At 51.3% G+C, this 20,175-nt stretch overlaps 1 protein-coding gene across 2 annotated transcripts; it reads right to left on the minus strand.

Annotated features, from left to right (window-relative positions):
- Window positions 1-1,741: 1,741 nt before the first annotated feature.
- Window positions 1,742-9,950, minus strand: ASB1 (ankyrin repeat and SOCS box containing 1). 2 transcript variants are annotated; one of them, XM_040070356.1, is made up of 5 exons: window positions 9,897-9,950; window positions 9,643-9,789; window positions 7,560-7,862; window positions 4,116-4,501; window positions 1,742-2,655 (listed from the first exon to the last, which is right to left on the minus strand). In XM_040070356.1, exons 1-5 carry the CDS (start codon window positions 9,929-9,931, stop codon window positions 2,522-2,524), a joined length of 1,005 nt encoding a protein of 334 aa, XP_039926290.1. In that variant the 5' UTR covers window positions 9,932-9,950; the 3' UTR covers window positions 1,742-2,521. The 2 variants fall into 2 exon arrangements, with proteins under 2 accessions (XP_039926290.1, XP_058277387.1); XM_058421404.1 differs by lacking the exon at window positions 7,560-7,862.
- Between the last annotated feature and the right edge of the window lie 10,225 nt (window positions 9,951-20,175).

Below are 20,175 nucleotides of genomic sequence, written 5' to 3' on the forward strand. Positions count from 1 at the left end.
GGATGTACACTGCAGGAATGTTTAATTTCCTACCCACAACTGCACAAAACTCAATTTTTACTCACATTATCTGAGCATGCCGCATCGTCTTTACAAAAGGGAATGCTCTGCTACATAGGAGAAAATGGTGAAGTCGAAGCCAAGGAAAAACAAACGCTGTTTACATAGTATGAAAGGATAGAAATGCATGAATTATTGAGATTTCATCCTGGAAGACTATTGTTTCCTGGGTTTAAAAGGACAGGGTAAAGCAGAGGATGTAGGGTTTGGCCCTATAGGACAGCACAATTAAGTCTATGAATATCCTGAATCTATTTCAAGATTATTATCTCTCTACAGTGCAAATTCCAAATTCTCTGCGTATTAAAACAGCTCAGCAAAGTTGAGCTGTTTAAGTAGCCACAGCAACCAATCTCCACGGGGACTTCATTCCAACAGAACCCTGTTCCCTCACAGCTTAATTCTCTGTGAGTTGTCCCCAGGCTGCACTCATTCCAGGCCCTCAAGCCAAAGGTTTGGCCTTTTCCAGAGGCAAAGTCCCTCAGTGAAGGCAGAAGTTGGACGGATTATCCAGGCACTCCAAAGCTTTGATTCTGCACAACTCCAAGTCACCGACAAACCTCAGGCTGGTTTGCTACTGGGCTGGGAGAACCATCCTCAGACCACGGAGAGATCCGTGCTCAGGGGAATCCTTTGGATGCGATCTCTAATTAACATTGCAACAGGCTCAGCTTCAATTATAGACCGGACTTACATCAAGCACTGAGCTGAGTCAATTCCCTCAATTCCTTTGGGCCACCCTCTGACATTCCCACTGAGGCATTTCACTGCAGCTCATTCCAGGCAGAACCACCATCTAGAGGGTGGCTGAGCACAGGAACGGGGAATGGTCACAGCCACAAGGCTGCCAGAGCTCCAGGAGCGTTTGGACAATGCTCTCAGAGAAGCAGAGGGTGGGACTGTTGAGGTGTCCGCGCAGGGACAGGTGTTGGATTCCATGATCCTTGTGGGTCCTTCCAGCTCTCCCCAGATCCATCCTACCACCTTCACCCCAACTGGGAGTTCCACTTACAAACCAAGTAAAAATCCTCAGGGAAAAACAAACCCCAAAAGCTGTTTCCATGGCATTTTCTCAAGAGAGCACATCTCATTTTCTGCGTCCCCATACTGGAGCTCGGGATCATGGTAAGCTCCTGCAAACCATTATGGATCCCCCAGCAAGGTGCCAAGAGGCTTTACAACCTGTTTGCATCTCCCAGGCATGTTCACACATCTATAAAGCCAGTGCACAACTGGCTGCCAGCGCCAGGAAAACCGAAACCAGCTGCAGGCCTGGGAAGGGAAGGGAATGGTGCAGAACTCCTCACCTGCCCACAGCTCCACATCCACTGCATCTCACCTGGAGAAGGCCTGGAAATATCCTTTGCTTCGGTTTGCTTTTGCATTTATTTATGCCTCTGGGAAAGGAGCATTTTGGAACCAGTGTTGAGACCTACATGGTAAATCCATAGAGTCCAAGGATAGGGCCTGGGATAGTGGAAGGTGTCCCTGCCCATGGCAGGGGCTTGGACCTAGGTAAGCTTTAAGGTCCCTTCCAACCCAAACCAGGCTGGGATTTTCTGATCTTTTAAGGTCGCATCTGGAAAATTGCCTTTGCCAGCTGGATGAGCATGGGAAGAAGAGCTAGCAAAGAAAAATCATCCAAAACAAAAAAAACCAAAACAAAACAAAACAAAAACCCTTGTAACACAGCCACTTTACTTGAATCGGTAAAGTTAAAGCAAGTTCCAATTATCACCTGAGATTTTTCCCAAGATCTTGAGGCACCATCCTCTCTGTCCTTCTGAAGTTGCTGTTCTGACGATTCCTCTGTACTGACCACGCCACTGGCTGACCCTGAGATCCCAAGAAAAGCCTGCTGACTCCCTGCAGAATGACTCTTCTCGGAGTTTGTGGCATGAAGAGGCACCAGAAATCAGAGGAGCACAGGCTGCTGGATGCAACACTGTGATTAGAAGCACAAAATCTCCCAAGTCCTCAAAAAAAACCCCCTTTTTTCTCCCTTTTCCACAATGCAAAAAAACCAGACCTGTTATGTGGACCTGGGTGGGTTTTCTCTGGTCTTACTGTGGAATATGGAGTAAAACGTAGGTAGGAACTTCTGGTTTTATGTGGTGTGATGGGAAAAGTAGTAAAGTAGGGACACTCCACACACAGAAATGCCACAGAGACCCCAGGTGTGTGTGTGTGTGACACAGATCAGTAACAGAGGTTACACACTTGCCAACAGCTACAGGATATATTGTATTTACTCCAGCAGCACCCACACGTTTAGCAGCCTCTCCTCAGGGAGATAAAACACACAGAACTGCTGCACCCTAAATCTGGAGGGGAAAAAAAATCCACAGGAGCAGGGAATTATGTGCACTCCATGAGGGGGAAAGGGGCAGGATTGGCACCTGGCTCCGTCAGGGCACTCATTTACCAAGTCAAACTGTCCCCAAAAGCAGCCAGTCGCCCTTTAACTGTTTTCGTGGAGTAAAAATTGTTTAATGGGGTCTGGGACTGGGAGGCTATGGATCAGATCCAGGCGGGATTTGCCAAGGATTCTCCGTACAGTTATGCGGCACAGAGACAAGAGGCTCCGGGTGCGGCCTGCAAGGAAAAACACAGGGAAGAATTACTGGGGAAAGAGAGAGGGAGAACAGCAACACCGTGGCGGGGCAGGAGAGCAGAGTGTGCAGAAATCCCGCCTCGTGAGGAGGCTGAACCGTCTGGATTTGGAGCAGCTGCCCCACGGGCAGCTCGGAAGGGCCAGCTGGAGGCTGGATGGGCCAGCGAGCAGGGAGGCCATCACTGCCCAGCCCACAGCAGGACCTGAGGGAACAGCTGGAGCTGTGTCAGGGGGGTTTACGTTGGATATTAGACAAATGTTCTTCCCCTAGAGGGTCCTGGGGCACTGCCCAGACTCCCCAGGGAACGGTCACAGCCCCGAGGCTGCCAGGGCTCCAGGAGCATTTGGACAACACTCAGGGATGCGCAGGGTGGGACTGCTGGAGTGTCTGTGCTAAAGTGACTCCTAGACTTTGATCCTTGTGGATCCCTTCCAACTCCATGGTTCTATTTGAATCATTCTAAAATTATGTAGATCGTATCTTTTCCTCACCCATCCCCTGGGAAACAACAGCACTGATGGCCAGCTCAGGCCTTATCCCAGCTTTCCTTTGAGCCCATGGAGAGCTCTTCCAGCACAGGGACAAGGAGATGGTGGTGCTCATGTTGATTCAGGAACTGGACCTCCATGGCATCACTCCATTATCCCATATGCTGCACCTGAGGAGTCCCATTTGCCTTCTAATCCCAAACCGAGTGGAACTCCAGCTTATGTCAGCCTTCCTCAGCAGAAGCCCAGGCAGGTTTGAAAACCAGGCCCATGCAGAGCTGAGTAACCTGGGGATAGGAGTTGTACCCCACAGCCTGAATCCCTTTGGAATTTCTCTGGAGTTCAAGAGGGAAACCCCACTTCCGCCCCTGGTGCGAAGCTGCAGCCTTTACCAGGTGCGTTTCTGAGGTGCTGCAGTTTTCCCCACCTTTTTCCACCTCCATACGAGCTTCCTCCTGCCCCTTTTTACCACCGTTTGTGCCCTCCCTTCGCAAGTAGTCTGTCCAGATTAAACTCCCTCTGGCATCCAGAGGCCAGGGTCACACAGGAACAGTTGGGACACACCCATGTGGCTCTGGAGAACTGGATGCCACTGATGATCCACAGCTCCAAAGCCCAGCTTGGATAGGACCCCTAAGCCTTGCCTACATGAGCAGGCAATAGAAAAGAGCTGGGAGAGATGACAAAGTAACAGACAGAGGTTGGGCTGCTGAAGGACACAAGAGGGGAAAACACCGTGTGAAGGTACAAAATGCAACAAGGGAAAATCAGGGAGTGGAGAAGTCATTAACGCTTTGTTCGTCAGCTTGTTAGACTCCATTATCTAATTGCTGAAGCAGTGAGGACAGCAATACCCACCCCACCACCTCAGCAGCACCTTCCCTTCCAAACAACCCCTCCAAAGAGCTCTCCCGCATCCGTGGCACCGCTCCAGGGACCCACACCCACTCACCCCTTGCTTCTTTGAACACCTCCAGCGCCTCGGCGTTCACCTTGACCCTCCCCGTGGCCTCAACTCCCAAGGCCTCCACCTTGACGAGGCTGAGATCCGCTCCAAAGTCAATGAGGAGGCGGACGAAGGCCGGCTCGCAGCCGTGCCGCAGGACGGCGTCCAGCACGCACACGGGCGAGCCCCGCGAGAAGCCCTGCACGTTGACGGGCCCGCAGCAGTTAAAATCCGGGTTGGCTCCCGCCTGGAGCAGCAGGCGGAAGCAGGGCAGGTTGTGGTAGGCAGCGCTGATGTACAGGGGACACACGACCAGCGTGGTCAGCGGCCGCAGCGCCTGCCCCGGCCCGCGCGACGCCAGCTGGTGGTTCACGTCCACGTCCGCGCCGTACCTGCTCCAGGAAGAGGAGGGGAGGGTTGGGAATGGCAAGGGATGAGGCTGAAGGGCAGGGGCAGAGTGAGAACCTCTGGAACCCGCCCATCCCTGCCCTCAGATGGGCCTGGCAGCGCTTCTGAGTGCGGACAAGGCGGCCAACGCAGTCTCATCTCCCAGAAGCAAAGATGTTTCCCTGCTCACAACAGCCTGGGATTTGAAGAGAGGAGGAATAGCATCATTCTTGTCCTCCTGATGGACTGGGTTTGCATGGCCACGTTTTGATGGTGGGAGGGTACAGCCGTGGCTTCTTTCAGAAGCCTCCCCCGTGTTGGATGAGGGGGAACAGGTAGAGATTGAGAGGGAGGGAGGGGTGGGGAAAGGTGTTTTTTAAGATTTATTCCACTTCTCATTACCCTGACTTTATCAGGAATAAATTAAACTGATACCCCCAAGTTGAGTCTGTTTTGCCCATGATGATATTTAGTGAGTGATCTCTCCCCTTCCTTATCTCTCCCATTCCTTATCTCTCCCCAGGAATCTTTAGTTGAATTTTCTCTCCTCTCGTGTCTTGGCACAAGGGATGGCTCTGCCCCGAGCCAGCACCACGTAATGCTGGATGCTAACGAGCTGCCTGGGGAGCAGGGATGTTTCCAGATGACTCCACTGAAAAGGGGTGCTGAAATAACTTCCCTACCAGGATAAAAGGGGCCAAAAAAGCAACACAGGCACTCGATCCCAAACAGCAGGGAAATGGAAACAGGAATCTGCGCTCCACAGTGAAACATCCGTGACAAAACCCCTGCTCCTGAATGAGCTGGATTCTGCTGGGAACTCCCTCGGGCAGTGGGGACAGTAATTCCATGTTCCTCCCACGCAGCTTGGATGGGAAGAAGGAGGAAGACAACACAATCCCTAAGGAGTAGCTGGTTTTAATCGCAAAGCCCTGTCCATTCTACCCACAGATGGAGAAGAGGATCCTTCACCTACCAGCCCCCCTCCCCAAATTGCAAACTGAGCACTCAGAACTGGGTTTTTCCTAGATAGCATTATATTCCTTTCAAGAGTTCATAAAACTAAGGACAATACCTAGGGACAAATCCTACCTCAAGGCAGGCACAGTTCTTGCTGAAACCAGAGGGGACTGCCCCCTATTCGGCAAATATTTAACCAAAACTTTCAGTTCTGAGCATGGGAAGAGTCTCATTTAAATTAAGCACACCCAGAACAAGCACTGACAGAGTCCTCTCAGAGCTGCAAATGGCAAAAAGTGTATTTTTTCCCTTAAAATCAGATTACACAAGCATTTGGACAGAGTTATCTGTGCTGCTTTGGGACTTCCACAGGGCTGTTGTAAGGCCACTGCCTCCTGAGCAGACAGCAGATCTCTCTTCATTTCAGTCCCTTCTTTCCCCATCAAAATTCTCAGTGGAAGCCCTCAACTCAAAACAAACCCCCAAATTCTACTTTTAGCAGGGCCAGGCACGCACCTGAGGATGGGGCTGATCTGGCAGCTCTCTTTTTCCCAGCTTTAGCCAAAGGCAAAAGGATCCTCTCATCCTTGCTACCCTCAGTTCCACTGCAGCTAGCAGCGGATCCCACTACAGCATGACCCCAAATTATGAGGAATGTCATTTATACCCTGGCATTAGAACCTTAAATATTTCCAGCAGCCTCCCAGTAAAATGGATCCCCATTCCATAGCCACGTGCGGATTTACTATTGATGGATGGGATTTCACCTCTTCCTTGGTTCAGCACTTGTAGGAATGCCTAGGGATCCCAACAGTGCTACCATGGGATTTTCAGACCAGGTGATGTTTAGACACCTGCAGCAAACCTGACTGGGTTCAGGTTCTCTCAAAATATTCCCTCCTGCCTCAGGAAAAGTGTCTTCCTCGTTGCACTCCCCTTGCCAAATCCTGTAGATTCAACATTTTAAAAATCCCCATAACGTAAAGGCTTCATTTTTCACTAAGTAACTCTGAAAAGATCTGTGAAATCCCTACTCAGAGATATTTGCAATTTTGGGCAATCTGACAATTTGGTATTAGCTTAGCAGCCTTGGGAGAGACATTGCCTAATAAAAAGAGATTGGACAAACTCCAGTTAATTTTTAATCCTGAAAGTTGTCCAAAATTTTGCTTTTAATATTGCTGGTGAGGTATCCCAAGGAGCAGACACATAAATCAAGGCATCAGCCCTCCCTGTGCTGCTGAAATACCATTTGCTACATTTCACCCTGCCTGGGTGGAGAGAACATGGGAGATTTTTGGGAATGCAGCGAGTTGAACCCTGTATCAACAAGCCCGTGCTGATGGGAACATCCTCCTCTCAGCTTGTTGGGAAAGAAGCAAGGAGCGGGGGATTATCTCCCCTTCTTCCTCAAAGCAGCACTTATATGAAAATTCAAAAAAGGAAGAAAATTCCCAAGGGTTTTGAATCTTTTCCTATTCAAATCCTTTTGTCATTTTCTAGCATTTGAGGTCATCAAAGGGTTTCCTTCAACTTTCTCCTCTTCCCCTATTTCTCCCTACAACCTACATTTTCTCATTATGATCCCTTATTATTTGGCATCCATGGCCCACACAGCTGTCCAGCACGATCCCTTGGACAGAAACCTTCCAATTTAAAAAGAAGGAATAATCAGGGCACGCCAAAGAAGGAGCAATTCAAGTTCCCACAGCCTCCTGATACACCCTGAGCCCTGCTGGCGCTGCCGAGGGAGTCTCCTGAGGGAAAACCAAACACCCAGGGAGATTTTTTAGGGGAATCCACCTCCCTCCAAACTCCAGTCAGAAGCATGGTGGAAGCAGGGGGGATCGCCAGGTTCGGATCTGACTGGATGGCGGGCTCAGAACAGGAGACTCCTCTCTCGGGCTTGGATTGGAACAGGTGGGAACAGACCCGCTGGTAAGGCCAAGCGACAGGAAATCCAAGGACGTCCCTTTGGGCATCCCTCCACCCTCTCCTCTCCAGTTCAAGAGGTGAGGAAGCTGCAACCAGCTGAGGAGGGAAGGGATCCCAAGGGAGGAGGAAAAGGGAGAGGCAGCCCAGAGCCCAGCCCCGAGCTCTGACCTGATGAGCTCCCGCAGGATGTCGGCACGCCCCACCCGTGCCGCGTGGTACACCGGGGTGCTGCGGTGGTGCCGGCTGCCGTTGGGATCAGCGCCAGCCTCCAGCAGGATCTTGGCACATTCCAGGTGCCCGTTGACCACGGCCACGTAGAGGGCTGTCTGCCCCTTGACGTCCACCAGGTCGATCTCGGCCCCTTTGCGCAGCAGGAAGTCGACGCAGGGGCCGTGGCCGGCGGTGGCCGCGATGCGCAGCGGGGTGCAGGGCAGCCACCCGCAGCACCACACCGACTTCTCGTTGATCCGGCTGCGTTGAGGGGGACAACGCAGTTAGAGAAGCCCCCGTTCCCTCGAGGAGGGTGCCCCCTGGAAGCTTGGGCACTGCCCAGGCTCCCCAGGGAAAGGGCCTGGCCCCGAGGCTGCCGGAGCTCCAGGAGCATTTGGATGCTGCCCTCAGGGATGCACAGGGTGGGGTTGTTGGGGTGTCTGTGCAGGGCCAGGGGTTGGACTGGATAATCCTTGTGGGTCCCTTCCATTCAGGGTATGACTCTCTGATTTCTGGCCCCTTTAGCAGCCCCAAAAAGCTCCCGTCAATCACCTGACAGAGGCTGCCTGGACGGATGAAGCAGAGCAGTGTTTGGATGGTGGGCTTTAGTTGTGCCAGGAGCTGCACACCTGCACAAACCCTGACTCAAAAATCACCTGTTAAAAAAAAAAACAACCAAAAAACCTAACCTCTCCCTTTTGTTCCTTTTTAAAGGGAGGAGATACCCCAAACTGCTAACTCAGAGAAGCTGTGCCTGCTCCATTCCTGGAAGTGCCCAAGTCCAGGCCGGACAGGGCTTGGAGCTACCTGGTCCAGTGGAAGGCGTCGCTGCCCATGGCAGGGGTGGAATGGATGAGCTTTGAGGTCCATATCTACCTCCAAATTCAAGCGATCACTTCTCTGCTCACTCCTCACCTGTGGAATGGAGCTGTGGACCCCACCTTCCTGTCAAACTCTGCTTCTTCCTACAAAAACCCCTCAGCCCAAGGTTCCCAAGAGCCCCAGCCGCCCAGGTAGCAGAAAGAAGGACTGGCTCATTCTCATTTTTTGCTGAAATAACACCTTTTTTTGGAGGCTGGGAAACATTTAGCACTCTAAGCAGATTTCTCCATGATGCAGGAAAATTAATTAACTATCCCCACAGTCATGGGGTTTAGCACTGGACAGATTTTGTAACATGGGGTGTTTCAGGTTTATAGTTGATTGTAATCCCTTTTGTATGTTTTTCCCATTATCCGTAGGCTTCCGTTTTCCTGGTATCACATTCCTATCCTGATCTGAAAAGAGCTCATGCACAGCTGCCACAGCCTCATGAGCTGCTGTGAGATCTGCCTCCTGGGAAACCAGGGGAACGATCTGGGGGAAAGGAGAGCATCCTCCCACCCTGACACCTCTCCCATAAAAATCCCTGTCCCCGGAATTGTCCAAGGCCAGGCTGGACAGGGTTTGGAGCAACCTGCGATAGTGGAAGGTGTCCCTGCCTGTGGCAGGGGGTGGGATAAGATGAGCTGTAAGATCCCTTCCAACCCACACCATGCTATGGAAAAATGGGACGAGATGGGGGTCACCAGAAGGCGCAGGCTGGGGGGACAGTGAGAACATCCTAGGAAACACCTCTCCCCAAAAACAGCGGGTAGGATGGGAGTCCCCAAAAGGTGCAGGCTGTGGGAACAGTGGGAAAAACACCCTGACACCTCTCACAAGAAAAAAGGGCCGAGGAGGGAGTCCCTAAAAGGCGCAGCTGTGAGGACGGTGAGTGAAGCATCCTCCCTGACACCTCTCCCATAACAACCCCCATCCCTGGAGGTGTCCCAGGCCAGGCTGGACGGGGCTTGGAGCACCCTGGAATAGCGGCAGGCGTCCCTGCCCATGGCAGGAGTGGGACTGGATGCTCTTTAAGCTCCCTGCCCGCGCGGTCCGTGGGATGCGGGCGGGATGCGGGTGGGATGCGGGTGGGATGCGGGCGGGATGCGGGACACCCCGCGCGCTGCGGGGGGAGCGGGCAAGCGGCGGGGCCGCGTCCCCAGGGCTGCATGCCCACCTCTGGAAGCTCTCGTCCTGCAGCAGGCTGCGCAGGGTGGGCAGGTCCCCCACGAAGGCCGCGTCGTGCAGCCGGGTGTCCTCGCAGTGCTCCAGAGGGTGGTCGCAGAACTGCTCCCGCAGCCATTCCTTCAGGTTGCGACCTGCGCTGGAGAGAAGCACACAGCGGGATGAGAAAGGGCCGGCAAAGGGGGGGGGTGTCACCCCGCCGTCCCCCGGCACGGCCGCCCCCGCCGAGCCCCCTGCCCACGGTACCTGCCCGGGGCGGGCGCGTCCCCGCCCTCCGCCATCGCACCCCGCCGGCCCCGCTCGCCCTGCCCCGGCCCTCCCCCGGCCCTCCCCCGGCCCCTCCTTCCCGGCCTCCATTCCCGGCCTGATTGGCCCCGGTTCGCTTCCTGCTCCCGTTAAGGTGGACTCTCCCCGCCGGCCCCGCGGCCTCTCCTCCAAAGCCGCGCCGCCGCCGCTTGTTTCCCTCAGGGAATTGCGGCTCCCTCCTCCCGCTGCGGGCGCCAGCGGAGCTCGGGCGGCTGCGGCAGGGATCGCACAGTTCCCCGCAGCTTTTATTGGGCTCTTCTTCTCCCCGTTTCTGGTCATTTTCCTGTTTGGATTCTCGGTTTTCCCGCAGCGCAGTTTGCGGGATCTTCACTCGGAAGGGATCCACAAGTGCAGCCCTGCCCAGGACGCTTCAACAATCCCACCCATCCCTGAGAGTTCCTGGAGCTCTGTCAGCCTGGGGCTGTCCATTCTCTGGGGAGCCTCTAATGTGCCCAGCAGCCTCTGGGAGAAGAGCCTTTTCCCGATCTCCAGCCTGACCCTGCCCTGGCACAGCTCCAGCTGCTCCCTCGGGTGCTGTCCCTGGCCACAGAGAGCAGAGACTGGAGCTGTCCCTTGGGAGGAAGATGCAGGCCATGCTGAGATCTCCTCCCTTGTCTCTCTCTCTCCTCCTCCTCTTCTCCAGCTGAATAAGCCAAGTGCCTTCAGCTGTTCCTCATCCCTTCACCATCTTCATTCTCTCTATTCCTTTCACCATCTTTGTGACCTTTCTTTGAACATTCTCTAATAGCTTCGTATCCTTATTATTGCTCTCCAAGCACTTAAAACACACCCTCAGCTTCTGAGTGCACATTTTTGAGTCTCCGGTGGCAGCAGGGAATGGTGGTCATCCATCCATCCATCCATCCCTCCCTCCCCACTCCTGCTGCTCTGTGGCAGGATATCCCTCCACAGACGCCAAACTCTTGCCGCAAACCCGGCTTCCTAGAACTATTGTAATTTGGGCTCGAGGAACACGCAGGAGAGAGGCACGATCTGCAAATCCAACCCATTCCCTTTGCCTGCTGGAAGATCAGAAGGGGATAGGATTGATGGGAATTTCAGATCCACTAGCACTGCCACCTTCCCCTGACTGCAGCCCTTATGCCACTGGATGAGGCACACCCGAGATTCTTTCAGTTCTTGCTGCAATGAAGACAGAAAGTTTTTACAATCCCACTAGATTTTCCAGCAGTTTAGCTCCTGAACCAGGCTTTTACTCTCTCCTTTTTTTCTTTTTCTTTTTCTTTTTTTTTTTTTTTTCCTTTTTTTCCACTTTTCCTTAAATGCATGTGAAAAGCAGCCCATCCCAAATTGTCCTGACGAGTTCTTGTGCTGTGGTGGTGGGAGGGAGTGACTGTGCAGACTCAGCCTCCAGCTCTGGGAATCCATAGGGGTTTCAGAGAAATCCCATGGGGAAATGCACTAAACTCTGCCAATTTATATCGCTCTAAGTGTCTGCAGTGGGGAAGTGGAAATTTGCAAGCAGCTCACCATTTGGGGAAGACCTGGGAAATGCTTTTTCCAGGTCTGGAGAAATCATTTTGTCCTGCATATCCTGACTGCTCCTACTAGATGTACCAAGGTCAGGACCACAGGCTGCTGGCAATCCACACAGAAACTGGAGCTTCCAGGAGCAGGCTTCCAGGGTCTCAAAATAGCCACTTATCCAACACATGCTGGCTCACCTGCTAGGCAAGACCTGTTCTCCAGCTCCTAACCCTGAAGCAATGTAAAAAAAAAAACCCTAAAATTAATTAATTAATCAAATAAATAAAGCAAATAAAACCCCTCCTGCTGCTCCAGAGGATCCCTCAACCACCCCCTCCACATTCACTAAGATTTCCCACTGCCCCTCCTGAGCAGACACACTCCCCAACTCCCCATCCTCATGCTCCAAGCAAAACAAGGAGTTTTCTAGAAACAGAATCAGGAAAGGAACCAGCCCATCCACTGGGGCCCCACCAGAGTCCTTTCCCCACCAGACCCTGCTCCTTCCCTTCCCTTCCCTTCCTTTCCCTTCCTTTCCCTTCCTTTCCCTTCCTTTCCCTTCCCTTCCCTTCCCTTCCCTTCCCTTCCCTTCCCTTCCCTTCCCTTCCCTTCCCTTCCCTTCCCTTCCCTTCCCTTCCCTTCCCTTCCCTTCCCTTCCCTTCCCTTCCCTTCCCTTCCCTTCCCTTCCCTTCCCTTCCCATCCCCTCTCCCATGCCACTGGAGAAATTGCCTCACCTGAATGTGGCCGAGGGGAAAAGAGGGGGCAGGGGTGAACTCCTGTTAATCCACAGCTTTTACTCCCTGGAATGAAGCCAGTGGTTGCATTTAGTGCCAGACTGAGAGGAAAATGCACCTCCCTCCCTCTCATTCCTGGATAAACATGGACATCTTGGGTGCCTTGACTGAAAAGGACAATGATTTATGCCTGGTCCCAAAACCTGTGGTTAGTCTCACCACCACCACCACCTCCAACGCCCTTTTCCAGGGGCACCACACCTTTTAAATCCACCCAGGTTCCTCCCAGACCTTCCAAGCAGGAGGAAAAAAGCTGCATTATGAAATACTTTACAATTGCAACCGCTTCCATGCCAGGGTCACAGTGAACAAAAAGAAAGAAAGGAAGAAAAAAAAAAAAAAAATGCCGTGACCAGAAGTGTAATTCACGCTTAGCTCAGTCCATAAAACTTCTCCCTGCCTGGATCTAAGCCATCGGCTTGGATTTGTAGTGAACTCTCAAGTGAAGTTGCCTTAGTGATAAATGCATCTGTGGGGAAAGAGGTGGGGGGAAAAAAATCCCTCATCCCCCTGTTTTTAGCACAGCCCGACGTTTTTCTGGGGAATTGGTGTAGTTCCTGAAGGGGCCATGAAGGTGTGCATTAACAACAGAAAATAGGAATGAGAGATGGGAGGAGAATTGAATTCCAGCATCCAGGATGTCATTAGGACTGGAAGCACAAAGATGACAACAGAAAGGTTGCTTGGAGTCCAGGAACTTAATTCTGCTGCAAATGGGCCTAAATGCCTCTGTCCTGAGGGAAAACAGGCAGCACTGATGCATCAGCCAGCTGAATTTTAACCTTCCATCAGCACTTTGCTCCTTCAGTCCTGACTGGGGGAAAATGGAGGGTGTGGAGTGGCGATTATACCGCAACACCACAGAAAGGCAGGGACTAGAAAATCCCACCCATCATCATCATCATCCTCATCATGAGACAGAGCTGAACAGTCACCCCGCTGCTCCCAAAGAAACTGGGACAATCCATCCTGACAGTGAGGGAAAAGGGCTAGAATTGAGTGAAGAACTACCAGGATTAACATCATTAAGGAAAAATGGCCCAAAAAAGGGAGTGTTCCCTACTGGTTGTGCCCAGAGAGGCGTGGGTCACGCCACCTCTGATCCTTGGAATTTTGGTTGGGATTTTCAGCCTTGCCCAGAGGTTGCCTGTTGAGAAGGAAACAGGGCAGTGATTGCCCTACACGCCCCTTTCATTTCTCCCAATTAAATTATGGGATTCCCTGCTTTTCTCTCATACTTTTCCTATCATTTATGTCCGTTAAGGGTGTGAAAGGCTCTGGAAATCCTTGTGTGCTGTGCTGCAGGAACACCTCAGGAGCATGAAGGACTCAAATGCATCAGCCCAGTGTGCCCATATCTCCAGCAGGATCTGGCCACAGGTTCCCAGTTCATGGATCAAGCACAGTTGCAGATATTTTTTCTCCAGGGCCATCACCATGAACAAGTTTGCAGCAGGGAAGGAAAACACCAATGGAGTTTTTATCACCATTTTCTAGGAGAAACAGCCATCCTTTGATGGCAGATGTGGGAATATCAAGAGAAGCAGGCACCTCCTTTACCTCAGTCTACAAGGGAAACACCTCCTTACAGGCAGGTTAGAAAATACCAGAAAATCTTCTGAGGATAAGTTTCCATCCATGGCAAAGGTCTGCCTAGGAATGAGTCACTCAGGAACATTTCAGGCCAACTCCCACCAGGGGTTTTGCAGACAAAAGGGATCTCTTTGTATTTTTAGCCATTTGTTTGGGTATTTTTTCCCCCCGTCTTTAAAAAAATATTCAGATTTCGTTGGGAAAATAACACTGGAAAAGGGTTTTTTCACTCCCACCCCCTCTGTGTTTTTTGCCACTCAAACAACTTATTTTGGCACCCTTGTGGAATTGTCAGAAGAAATAACTCAAGGAAAAGCAAGAAGGGCAGGGGGAGGGGGAAGGATCTGGGGAGGAGAAAAGCTCATTTTCAACATGCACAGGAGCTGGACCTTTATGATCTTTGTGGGTTCCTTCCAACTCACTGATTCTGTGATTCCACATCCCTCCCACTTCCCCGGAGTGTGGCCATTGTCCACTTCATCCCAAACCAGTGTTCCTGACACACAGAGAGGTCCAACAGTGAATGTTTCATGGAGATCATTGAATGGTTCGGGCTGGAAGGGACTTTTAAAGATCATCCAGTCCAACCCATCAAACAGTGAATATTCCATAGAAATTCTAGAATTCTTTGGGCTGGAAGGGACCTTTGAAGATCATCCAGTCCAATTCATGAAGGCATTCCAGGCAGTCCAGATCCACGTCCAGGGATGCAGTTCCCAGTGCCTTGGGAGTGAGGTTTTAGACAAGGTCCGCTGCAAAATTTGTTGTGATCGGCACCGAGTAACCCTGTCAGAAACCTGCATTAGTGACAAAAGGCTCATCAAGAACCCCACTGCAGCATCTACACCTCCATACTCCCTCAGGGGAGGTGGTTTGTGAGGTGCATCCATCTAGGAACAGGCATCAGGAGCTCCACGGTGTTGGACATCTAGGGAGAAAGCACAAAGGTGACAAAATTCTGTCAAAGAGGAGAAAATACAGCAAGCAGGGGATTGTGCAAAAATAGGAGACATAAACAGATGAATTAAGCCAGCTCTCCAGGCAGCTCTGGCCTTGCAAGTGCTTGACTTTCCCACCTTAACACCATGCTCTCAGCACACCTTTCCACACCCCCCCGAAATTCCTTGAAAATACAGCTGCCCACCCGCCTGCTCCGCAGCTAGAGAATCCCAGCTTTGAGTGAGTGCAGGCACTTAGGGCTGCCCCAGGCACAAGGGTCTCTTTATGGAGTGGCACTCCAGGCACACAGGACCTGGAGCAATCTTGGTGAACCAGCAGAGAAAAATAAACATCCTTCTCTTGGAAGTGCCTCGCACAATTTCATTAAGCCGGGCTGCAGCGGATGTGTATTTATTGAATGGAGCCCTCAGAGAAACAAAAAGGGGGGAAAGAAGCCCCTGGGCTGCTCTGCTGAGGGGGGACTTAATGAAACCCAACAAAGCAAGAACCACCTCCGCCCTACTCAAAGCCCAGCACTAAAAAAAGAACCCCCAAAGTCATTTTTTAGCTGCGATTTCCGTGAGCGCGCTGTGGGCTCCAGACCGTTCCCTGAGGAAGGAAAGAAAGGTGTCTTTGGGAAGGAGGGGCGCAGGAATTCTGAGCGGGATTCCAGGCAGCAGCATTCCTGCCTGTTTTCCAGCAGGCCTTGGATGCTGGCCCACCTCCGAGGTGGGGTGTGAACACAAAACACTTCCCCCGTTGTTTGTCCCGCTCCCATTGAGGCCTGGCTGCCACTCGCTAATTAGGAAATTGAAATTAACCCTCAGCTCCACACGTTCCCTCCCAGGGAAGGGATTTCTCTTTCAAGGTATTCCAAGTCGTTTTTCTCTGCTTATGTTGTCTCTTTTTTTAATTGGATGTGGCTCCAGGGATGCTACTTAAAATGTTTCAGTTACCAAAACTCAGCTTCCAGTCTTGTTGCTCAGAGAAGCTGTGGCTGCTCCTGGATCTCTGGAAGTGTTCAAAGACAGCTTGGACAGGGCTTGGAGCAACCTGGGGTAGTGGAAGGTGTCCCTGCCCATGGAATGGGGTGAGCTTTAAGGTCCTTCCAACCCAAAATCCGTGATTCTGTGAAAAAATAACTCTGAATGTCCTTTTTACAGCATCTCTTCCCACTGGTGATGCAGTGTTTCTTCTGTCAAATGACCCCAGGTTCCTGTTTCTCCACTCAAAAGGAGGTCATGCAGCGGAGATACATTGGAAATGTCACCCTGCTGTGCTTGAGAGATGCAGAAGACACAGCCAGCGGTGCCTGAAGGACATTAAAACATATTTCACTTGTGATCAGGACGGCAATATAGCAATAAAAACTTTTAAATGCTGCTAGAAAGGTGTGATTTTAGCTTTCAGAATCACAGAATGCTTTATTTCTGCACTCAAAAAGGTTTGCAAAGGGAGGTGATTGGTTTTGCTACGCATGGCTGGGCTGGGGCAGAGGAGCAGAGATAATAATTATACCTAATTGGGGATCCATACAAACCTATTAAGGCTTTGTTCCTCAAGGAGTGAAAGTTAAGCTCTGATAAAACACAGTTCACTCTTTTGTTTGTCTAATTAAAAGCTAAACCTAAAGAAAATGGCAAAAAGAAGAAGAAGAAAAAAAAAAAAAAAAAAAAAAAAAAAAAAAAAGAAACAACAAAAAAACCCCCAGTCACCAGCACCTGGTTATTGCCAGAACCCAAGGGTATGGAATCTGACTCCCATTGCCTTCGTCAGCTCAGGATCTGACAAATCAAAGATTATTTAGATTTTTCAGGGCCTTATAACAGCACAGACAACCCAGAAGCTGAGCACTCCAGCCTCAGCCTTATTAGCAGACATTTTCATAGCCATAAACCAAGAGAACAATGTCTCATTTTCTAATTAATGCAGATTGTCATTAATAGATCCCAACAAAGCTGCCTTTCATTCCTTTCCTCGCTGGTGCATTTGGTGAAGCACTTAAAGGGGGCCAGCCCAGTGCACGCACAGAACTGTTTTAATTACATCCTGTGAATTTATTTTTCCAGGGAGAAATATTTCTCAGGGAAAACGTCTATAAAAGTAACTTTAGAAGCGAAGTAATTTTGTGTGTGTTTCCTATAGGAAATCTGTTTAGTTTAAGTCCCAGGTTCTAACACTCTCTCTCTGCAGCAGCCCGACCTGGAGAATGCTGCTGACAGCCACGGTAAAATCCTGGTATCTCCTTCTGAAATGAAATTCCCAATGGATTTGGGAGCTATGTCTTGATGGGACCGGGCCTTCTCCCCTTTGACTGGATTTTCCTCATGGGTTGGGGGCATCACAGATACCCCCCCCAAAAAGGGCACCTCACCTTCAGGGCTGCTCCAGGTATTGGGTGTTTGTGAGTTATTTTTTTACTGTCATTTGTTTAACCAGGGGCTTGGTTGGAGTCTCCCAGCTCCAAGGAGAAAAACTTTATGGATTTTCCAGCCATCAAAGTGAGAGTTCCCAGGAAATGTATCCTCCAGGAGCGGCTTTGCTCAGGTTTCAGTGATTACTTCTTTCCGTTCAGAAGCGACAAAGCTGGAAACTCCAGCCCATGGCCTCTTTGTCACCCTTAAACTCCTCCTTTCTGGGTTCTGCTGTTGTTCCACCTTCCAACTTCATCCTGATCCCCTGGGAGCTGCACCAGGAGCAGCTACCCTCACCTGAGGAAAAGGGCCTGGCTTCCAAAGGGAGGCAAAAGCAGATTTTCCTCTAGATAACAACAAGGAATTGGACACTCCAGAGTGTGCCCTGCTGGTGAGGGAACACGTGTGACCAGACTGGCCTTCCCTGACTGTAAGACTGGAAAATCAGCCTGTGTTTGTGCATGGAAGTATGGAATTGCTTAGGCTGGAAAGGCCCACTAAGACCACCAAGTTCAGCCGTTTCCCAGCACCGCCAAGCCCACCGCTAACCACGTCCCCAAGTGCCACATCTATACGGCCTTTAAGTCCACGAATAAAAGCCCATTTCAGGCATAAATCAAAAACTGAAAGCAAATCCAGGGAATTTAGCAATTCCATCTGCAGAGCACGGGAGGATCAGCTTTGCCAGCTACAAAACCCTCTCCTGGTTCCTTCCTCATTGTGGTGATGGAATGTTTCCACTTCTCACTCCAGACAGTGCTTTAGTGGTACCACAAATGAGTCTGTAAGGGCCAGTTTTAATCTGGGGAAAGCCAGTCTGTCAATGCCACAAAACGTGCTGCCACATTTCCACTGCCAAACACACGTGGGTAATGTGTGGGAAGTGCCGGAGGCCAATAATGCAAGAGAACCGTGGAATCACAGAGGGGTTTGGGTTGGAAGGGACCTTAAAGCTCATCCAGTTCCACTGTGGCCATGGGCAGGGACACCACTTCCACTATCCCAGGTTGCTCCAAGCCCCATCCAGCCTGTTCTGGAACACTTCCAGGGATCCAGGGGTAGCCACAGCTTCTCTGGGCACACTGTGCCAGGGCCTCATCACCGTCACAGGGAGAAAATGCCTTCCCAATATCTGAAATAAACCCACTGCCTTTCACTTTAAAGGCATTCCCCTTGAAGAAGTTATGGCTACAGGAAGGATCAACTCACCTGAATAACTCATCAGTCTCTGGGAGAGTGGGAGGTGCTGCGTTGAACACAGGGAACATGGAACAGCAAGGCTGGTGCTTCCTGAACATTTCCCAGTTAGATTGGTCTGAAGGAAAAAGCTGATCTTGGAGCCAAGGCCTCGAGGTCCCCAGATGGATGAGAAGTCCAAGGCTGGAATATCCCATCCTTTTACAGGAGATTCACGCTGACTCCAGGGGACTCCACCTCAGGTTTCTGCTTTTAACCAACTCTCCCTGCAGACAGTGAAAAGATTTAGTGCCTGATGTGAGAAGAAATCATGGAAATCTTTAGGGTACACCGCAGGCTGCAGCTCTTGCCCTTGGCTGAGGCCTTCTTTGGAGGCTTCCATGCACCAAAGGGTACAAACAACTTTTTCCTTGGCTGGTACTTCCCTGTTGGCCCTCCTGGCAAGGCAAGGACACCCAGCTGCTCTGTGGCAGGGGACAGAGAAGGTGCTCAGGCTTTATTTTCCATCTCTCAGGCTTGTCCCTGGGTAAGAACCACCCCATGAGAGCACTGGGATTTCAGTCATTTCCTCCTTCCTCCTCTCCAGAGGTTTTAATTAGCATTGCCACTGCACTCCTTAATTTGACCACATGCCTTGCTTCCAGTTTAAGCCCCTCTTTCATTTTTTTCCCCTTGTTCTGATCCCTTTAAGACTCAGCTGTAAAACTCCGCAGACCTAGTGTCGTAACACTTCATAATCACACTTACACTGTGAGTAACCTGACAGAAATCAGCTCGTTCCTGGTGATCCAGGGGGACTGGGAACAGCATCTCATTCCTTGTGGCTGGAGGCTTCCCACTGCATGTTTCCTTGGCAGGGCTCCGTGGCAGCCACTGGGATGAGCTGAGGCACCTTGTGGAGGGTCCTGCATTTCTGTGGGGAGGGGTGAGAGAGAAGGGGAAAAGCAAGATTCTTCTTGTGTCACGAGTGCCCAGGAAAGTGAGATCTGTGTGTGAAGGGAAGCGGGAAAATGATCTGTGTGTGAAGACAAAAGCCCGGCAGTGCAGAAAATGGAGCCATGAATCCTTTGGTGCACAAACACACACACGTGGGCACGTTCATCCACCAAAACTGGCCTTTCTCTCACAAGTCATGAAATCCTGGAATGGTTTAGGTTGGCAGGGATCATAAAGATCATCCCATCCCACCCCCTGCCATGGGCAGGGACACCTTCCACTGTCCCAGGCTGCTCTAAGCCCTGTCCAGCCTGGACTTGGACACTTCCAGGGATCCAGGGGCAGCCCCAGCTTCTCTGGGCACCCTGTGCCAGAGCCTAATCACCCTCCCAGGGAAGGATTTGTTCCCAATATCCCATCTAAACCTCATCTCTTCCAGTTTAGAGCCATTCCCCCTTGCCCTCTCACCGATCATTCCCTGCCTCCACCCTGCAACGTGCTGCAGCTCTGTCCTTACACATTTTTCCTCCTGGCTGCACTTTTCAGGCCCTGATCCAACCCTCTGAGGAGCTTCCCATCGGCTCGAGCAGCTCTTGGATCAGGTGCCTCAAGTGAAATCTGTCCCAGCCAGATCCCATCACGGGGGTGTCGTTTGGGAGCCTCAGTTTTAAGCCTGGGCTTGGCTCCCTCGCTGACCTCTGCACAAACCTCTCCTCGTTTTGCTTGGCTTCTCCCGCGGTTCTGCAGCCGCCTGTGGGTTCGGTGGTGGCTCAGGTTACTCGCTGACGGCCTGTTCTCCTACCTCTGCCTTTCAGGAAGGGTTCACTCCAGGATTTATAACGGGTTCTTGGTAGCAC

Source organism: Hirundo rustica, chromosome 7, assembly GCF_015227805.2.
Source record: "Hirundo rustica isolate bHirRus1 chromosome 7, bHirRus1.pri.v3, whole genome shotgun sequence".
Classification (NCBI taxonomy): domain Eukaryota; kingdom Metazoa; phylum Chordata; class Aves; order Passeriformes; family Hirundinidae; genus Hirundo; species Hirundo rustica.

What these genes read in the sequence shown, in the direction of transcription:
- ASB1 (XM_040070356.1), bottom strand. Translation starts at nt 9,931, where the DNA reads ATGGCGGAGGGCGGGGACGCGCCCGCCCCGGGCAG. An exon ending in CAGGACGAGAGCTTCCAGAG is followed by an intron (nt 7,863 to 9,642) that starts GTGGGCATGCAG and finishes CCCTCAACGCAG; the next exon opens with CCGGATCAACGAGAAGTCGG. An exon ending in GGTGTTCAAAGAAGCAAGGG is followed by an intron (nt 2,656 to 4,115) that starts GTGAGTGGGTGT and finishes TTTTCCTTGCAG; the next exon opens with GCCGCACCCGGAGCCTCTTG.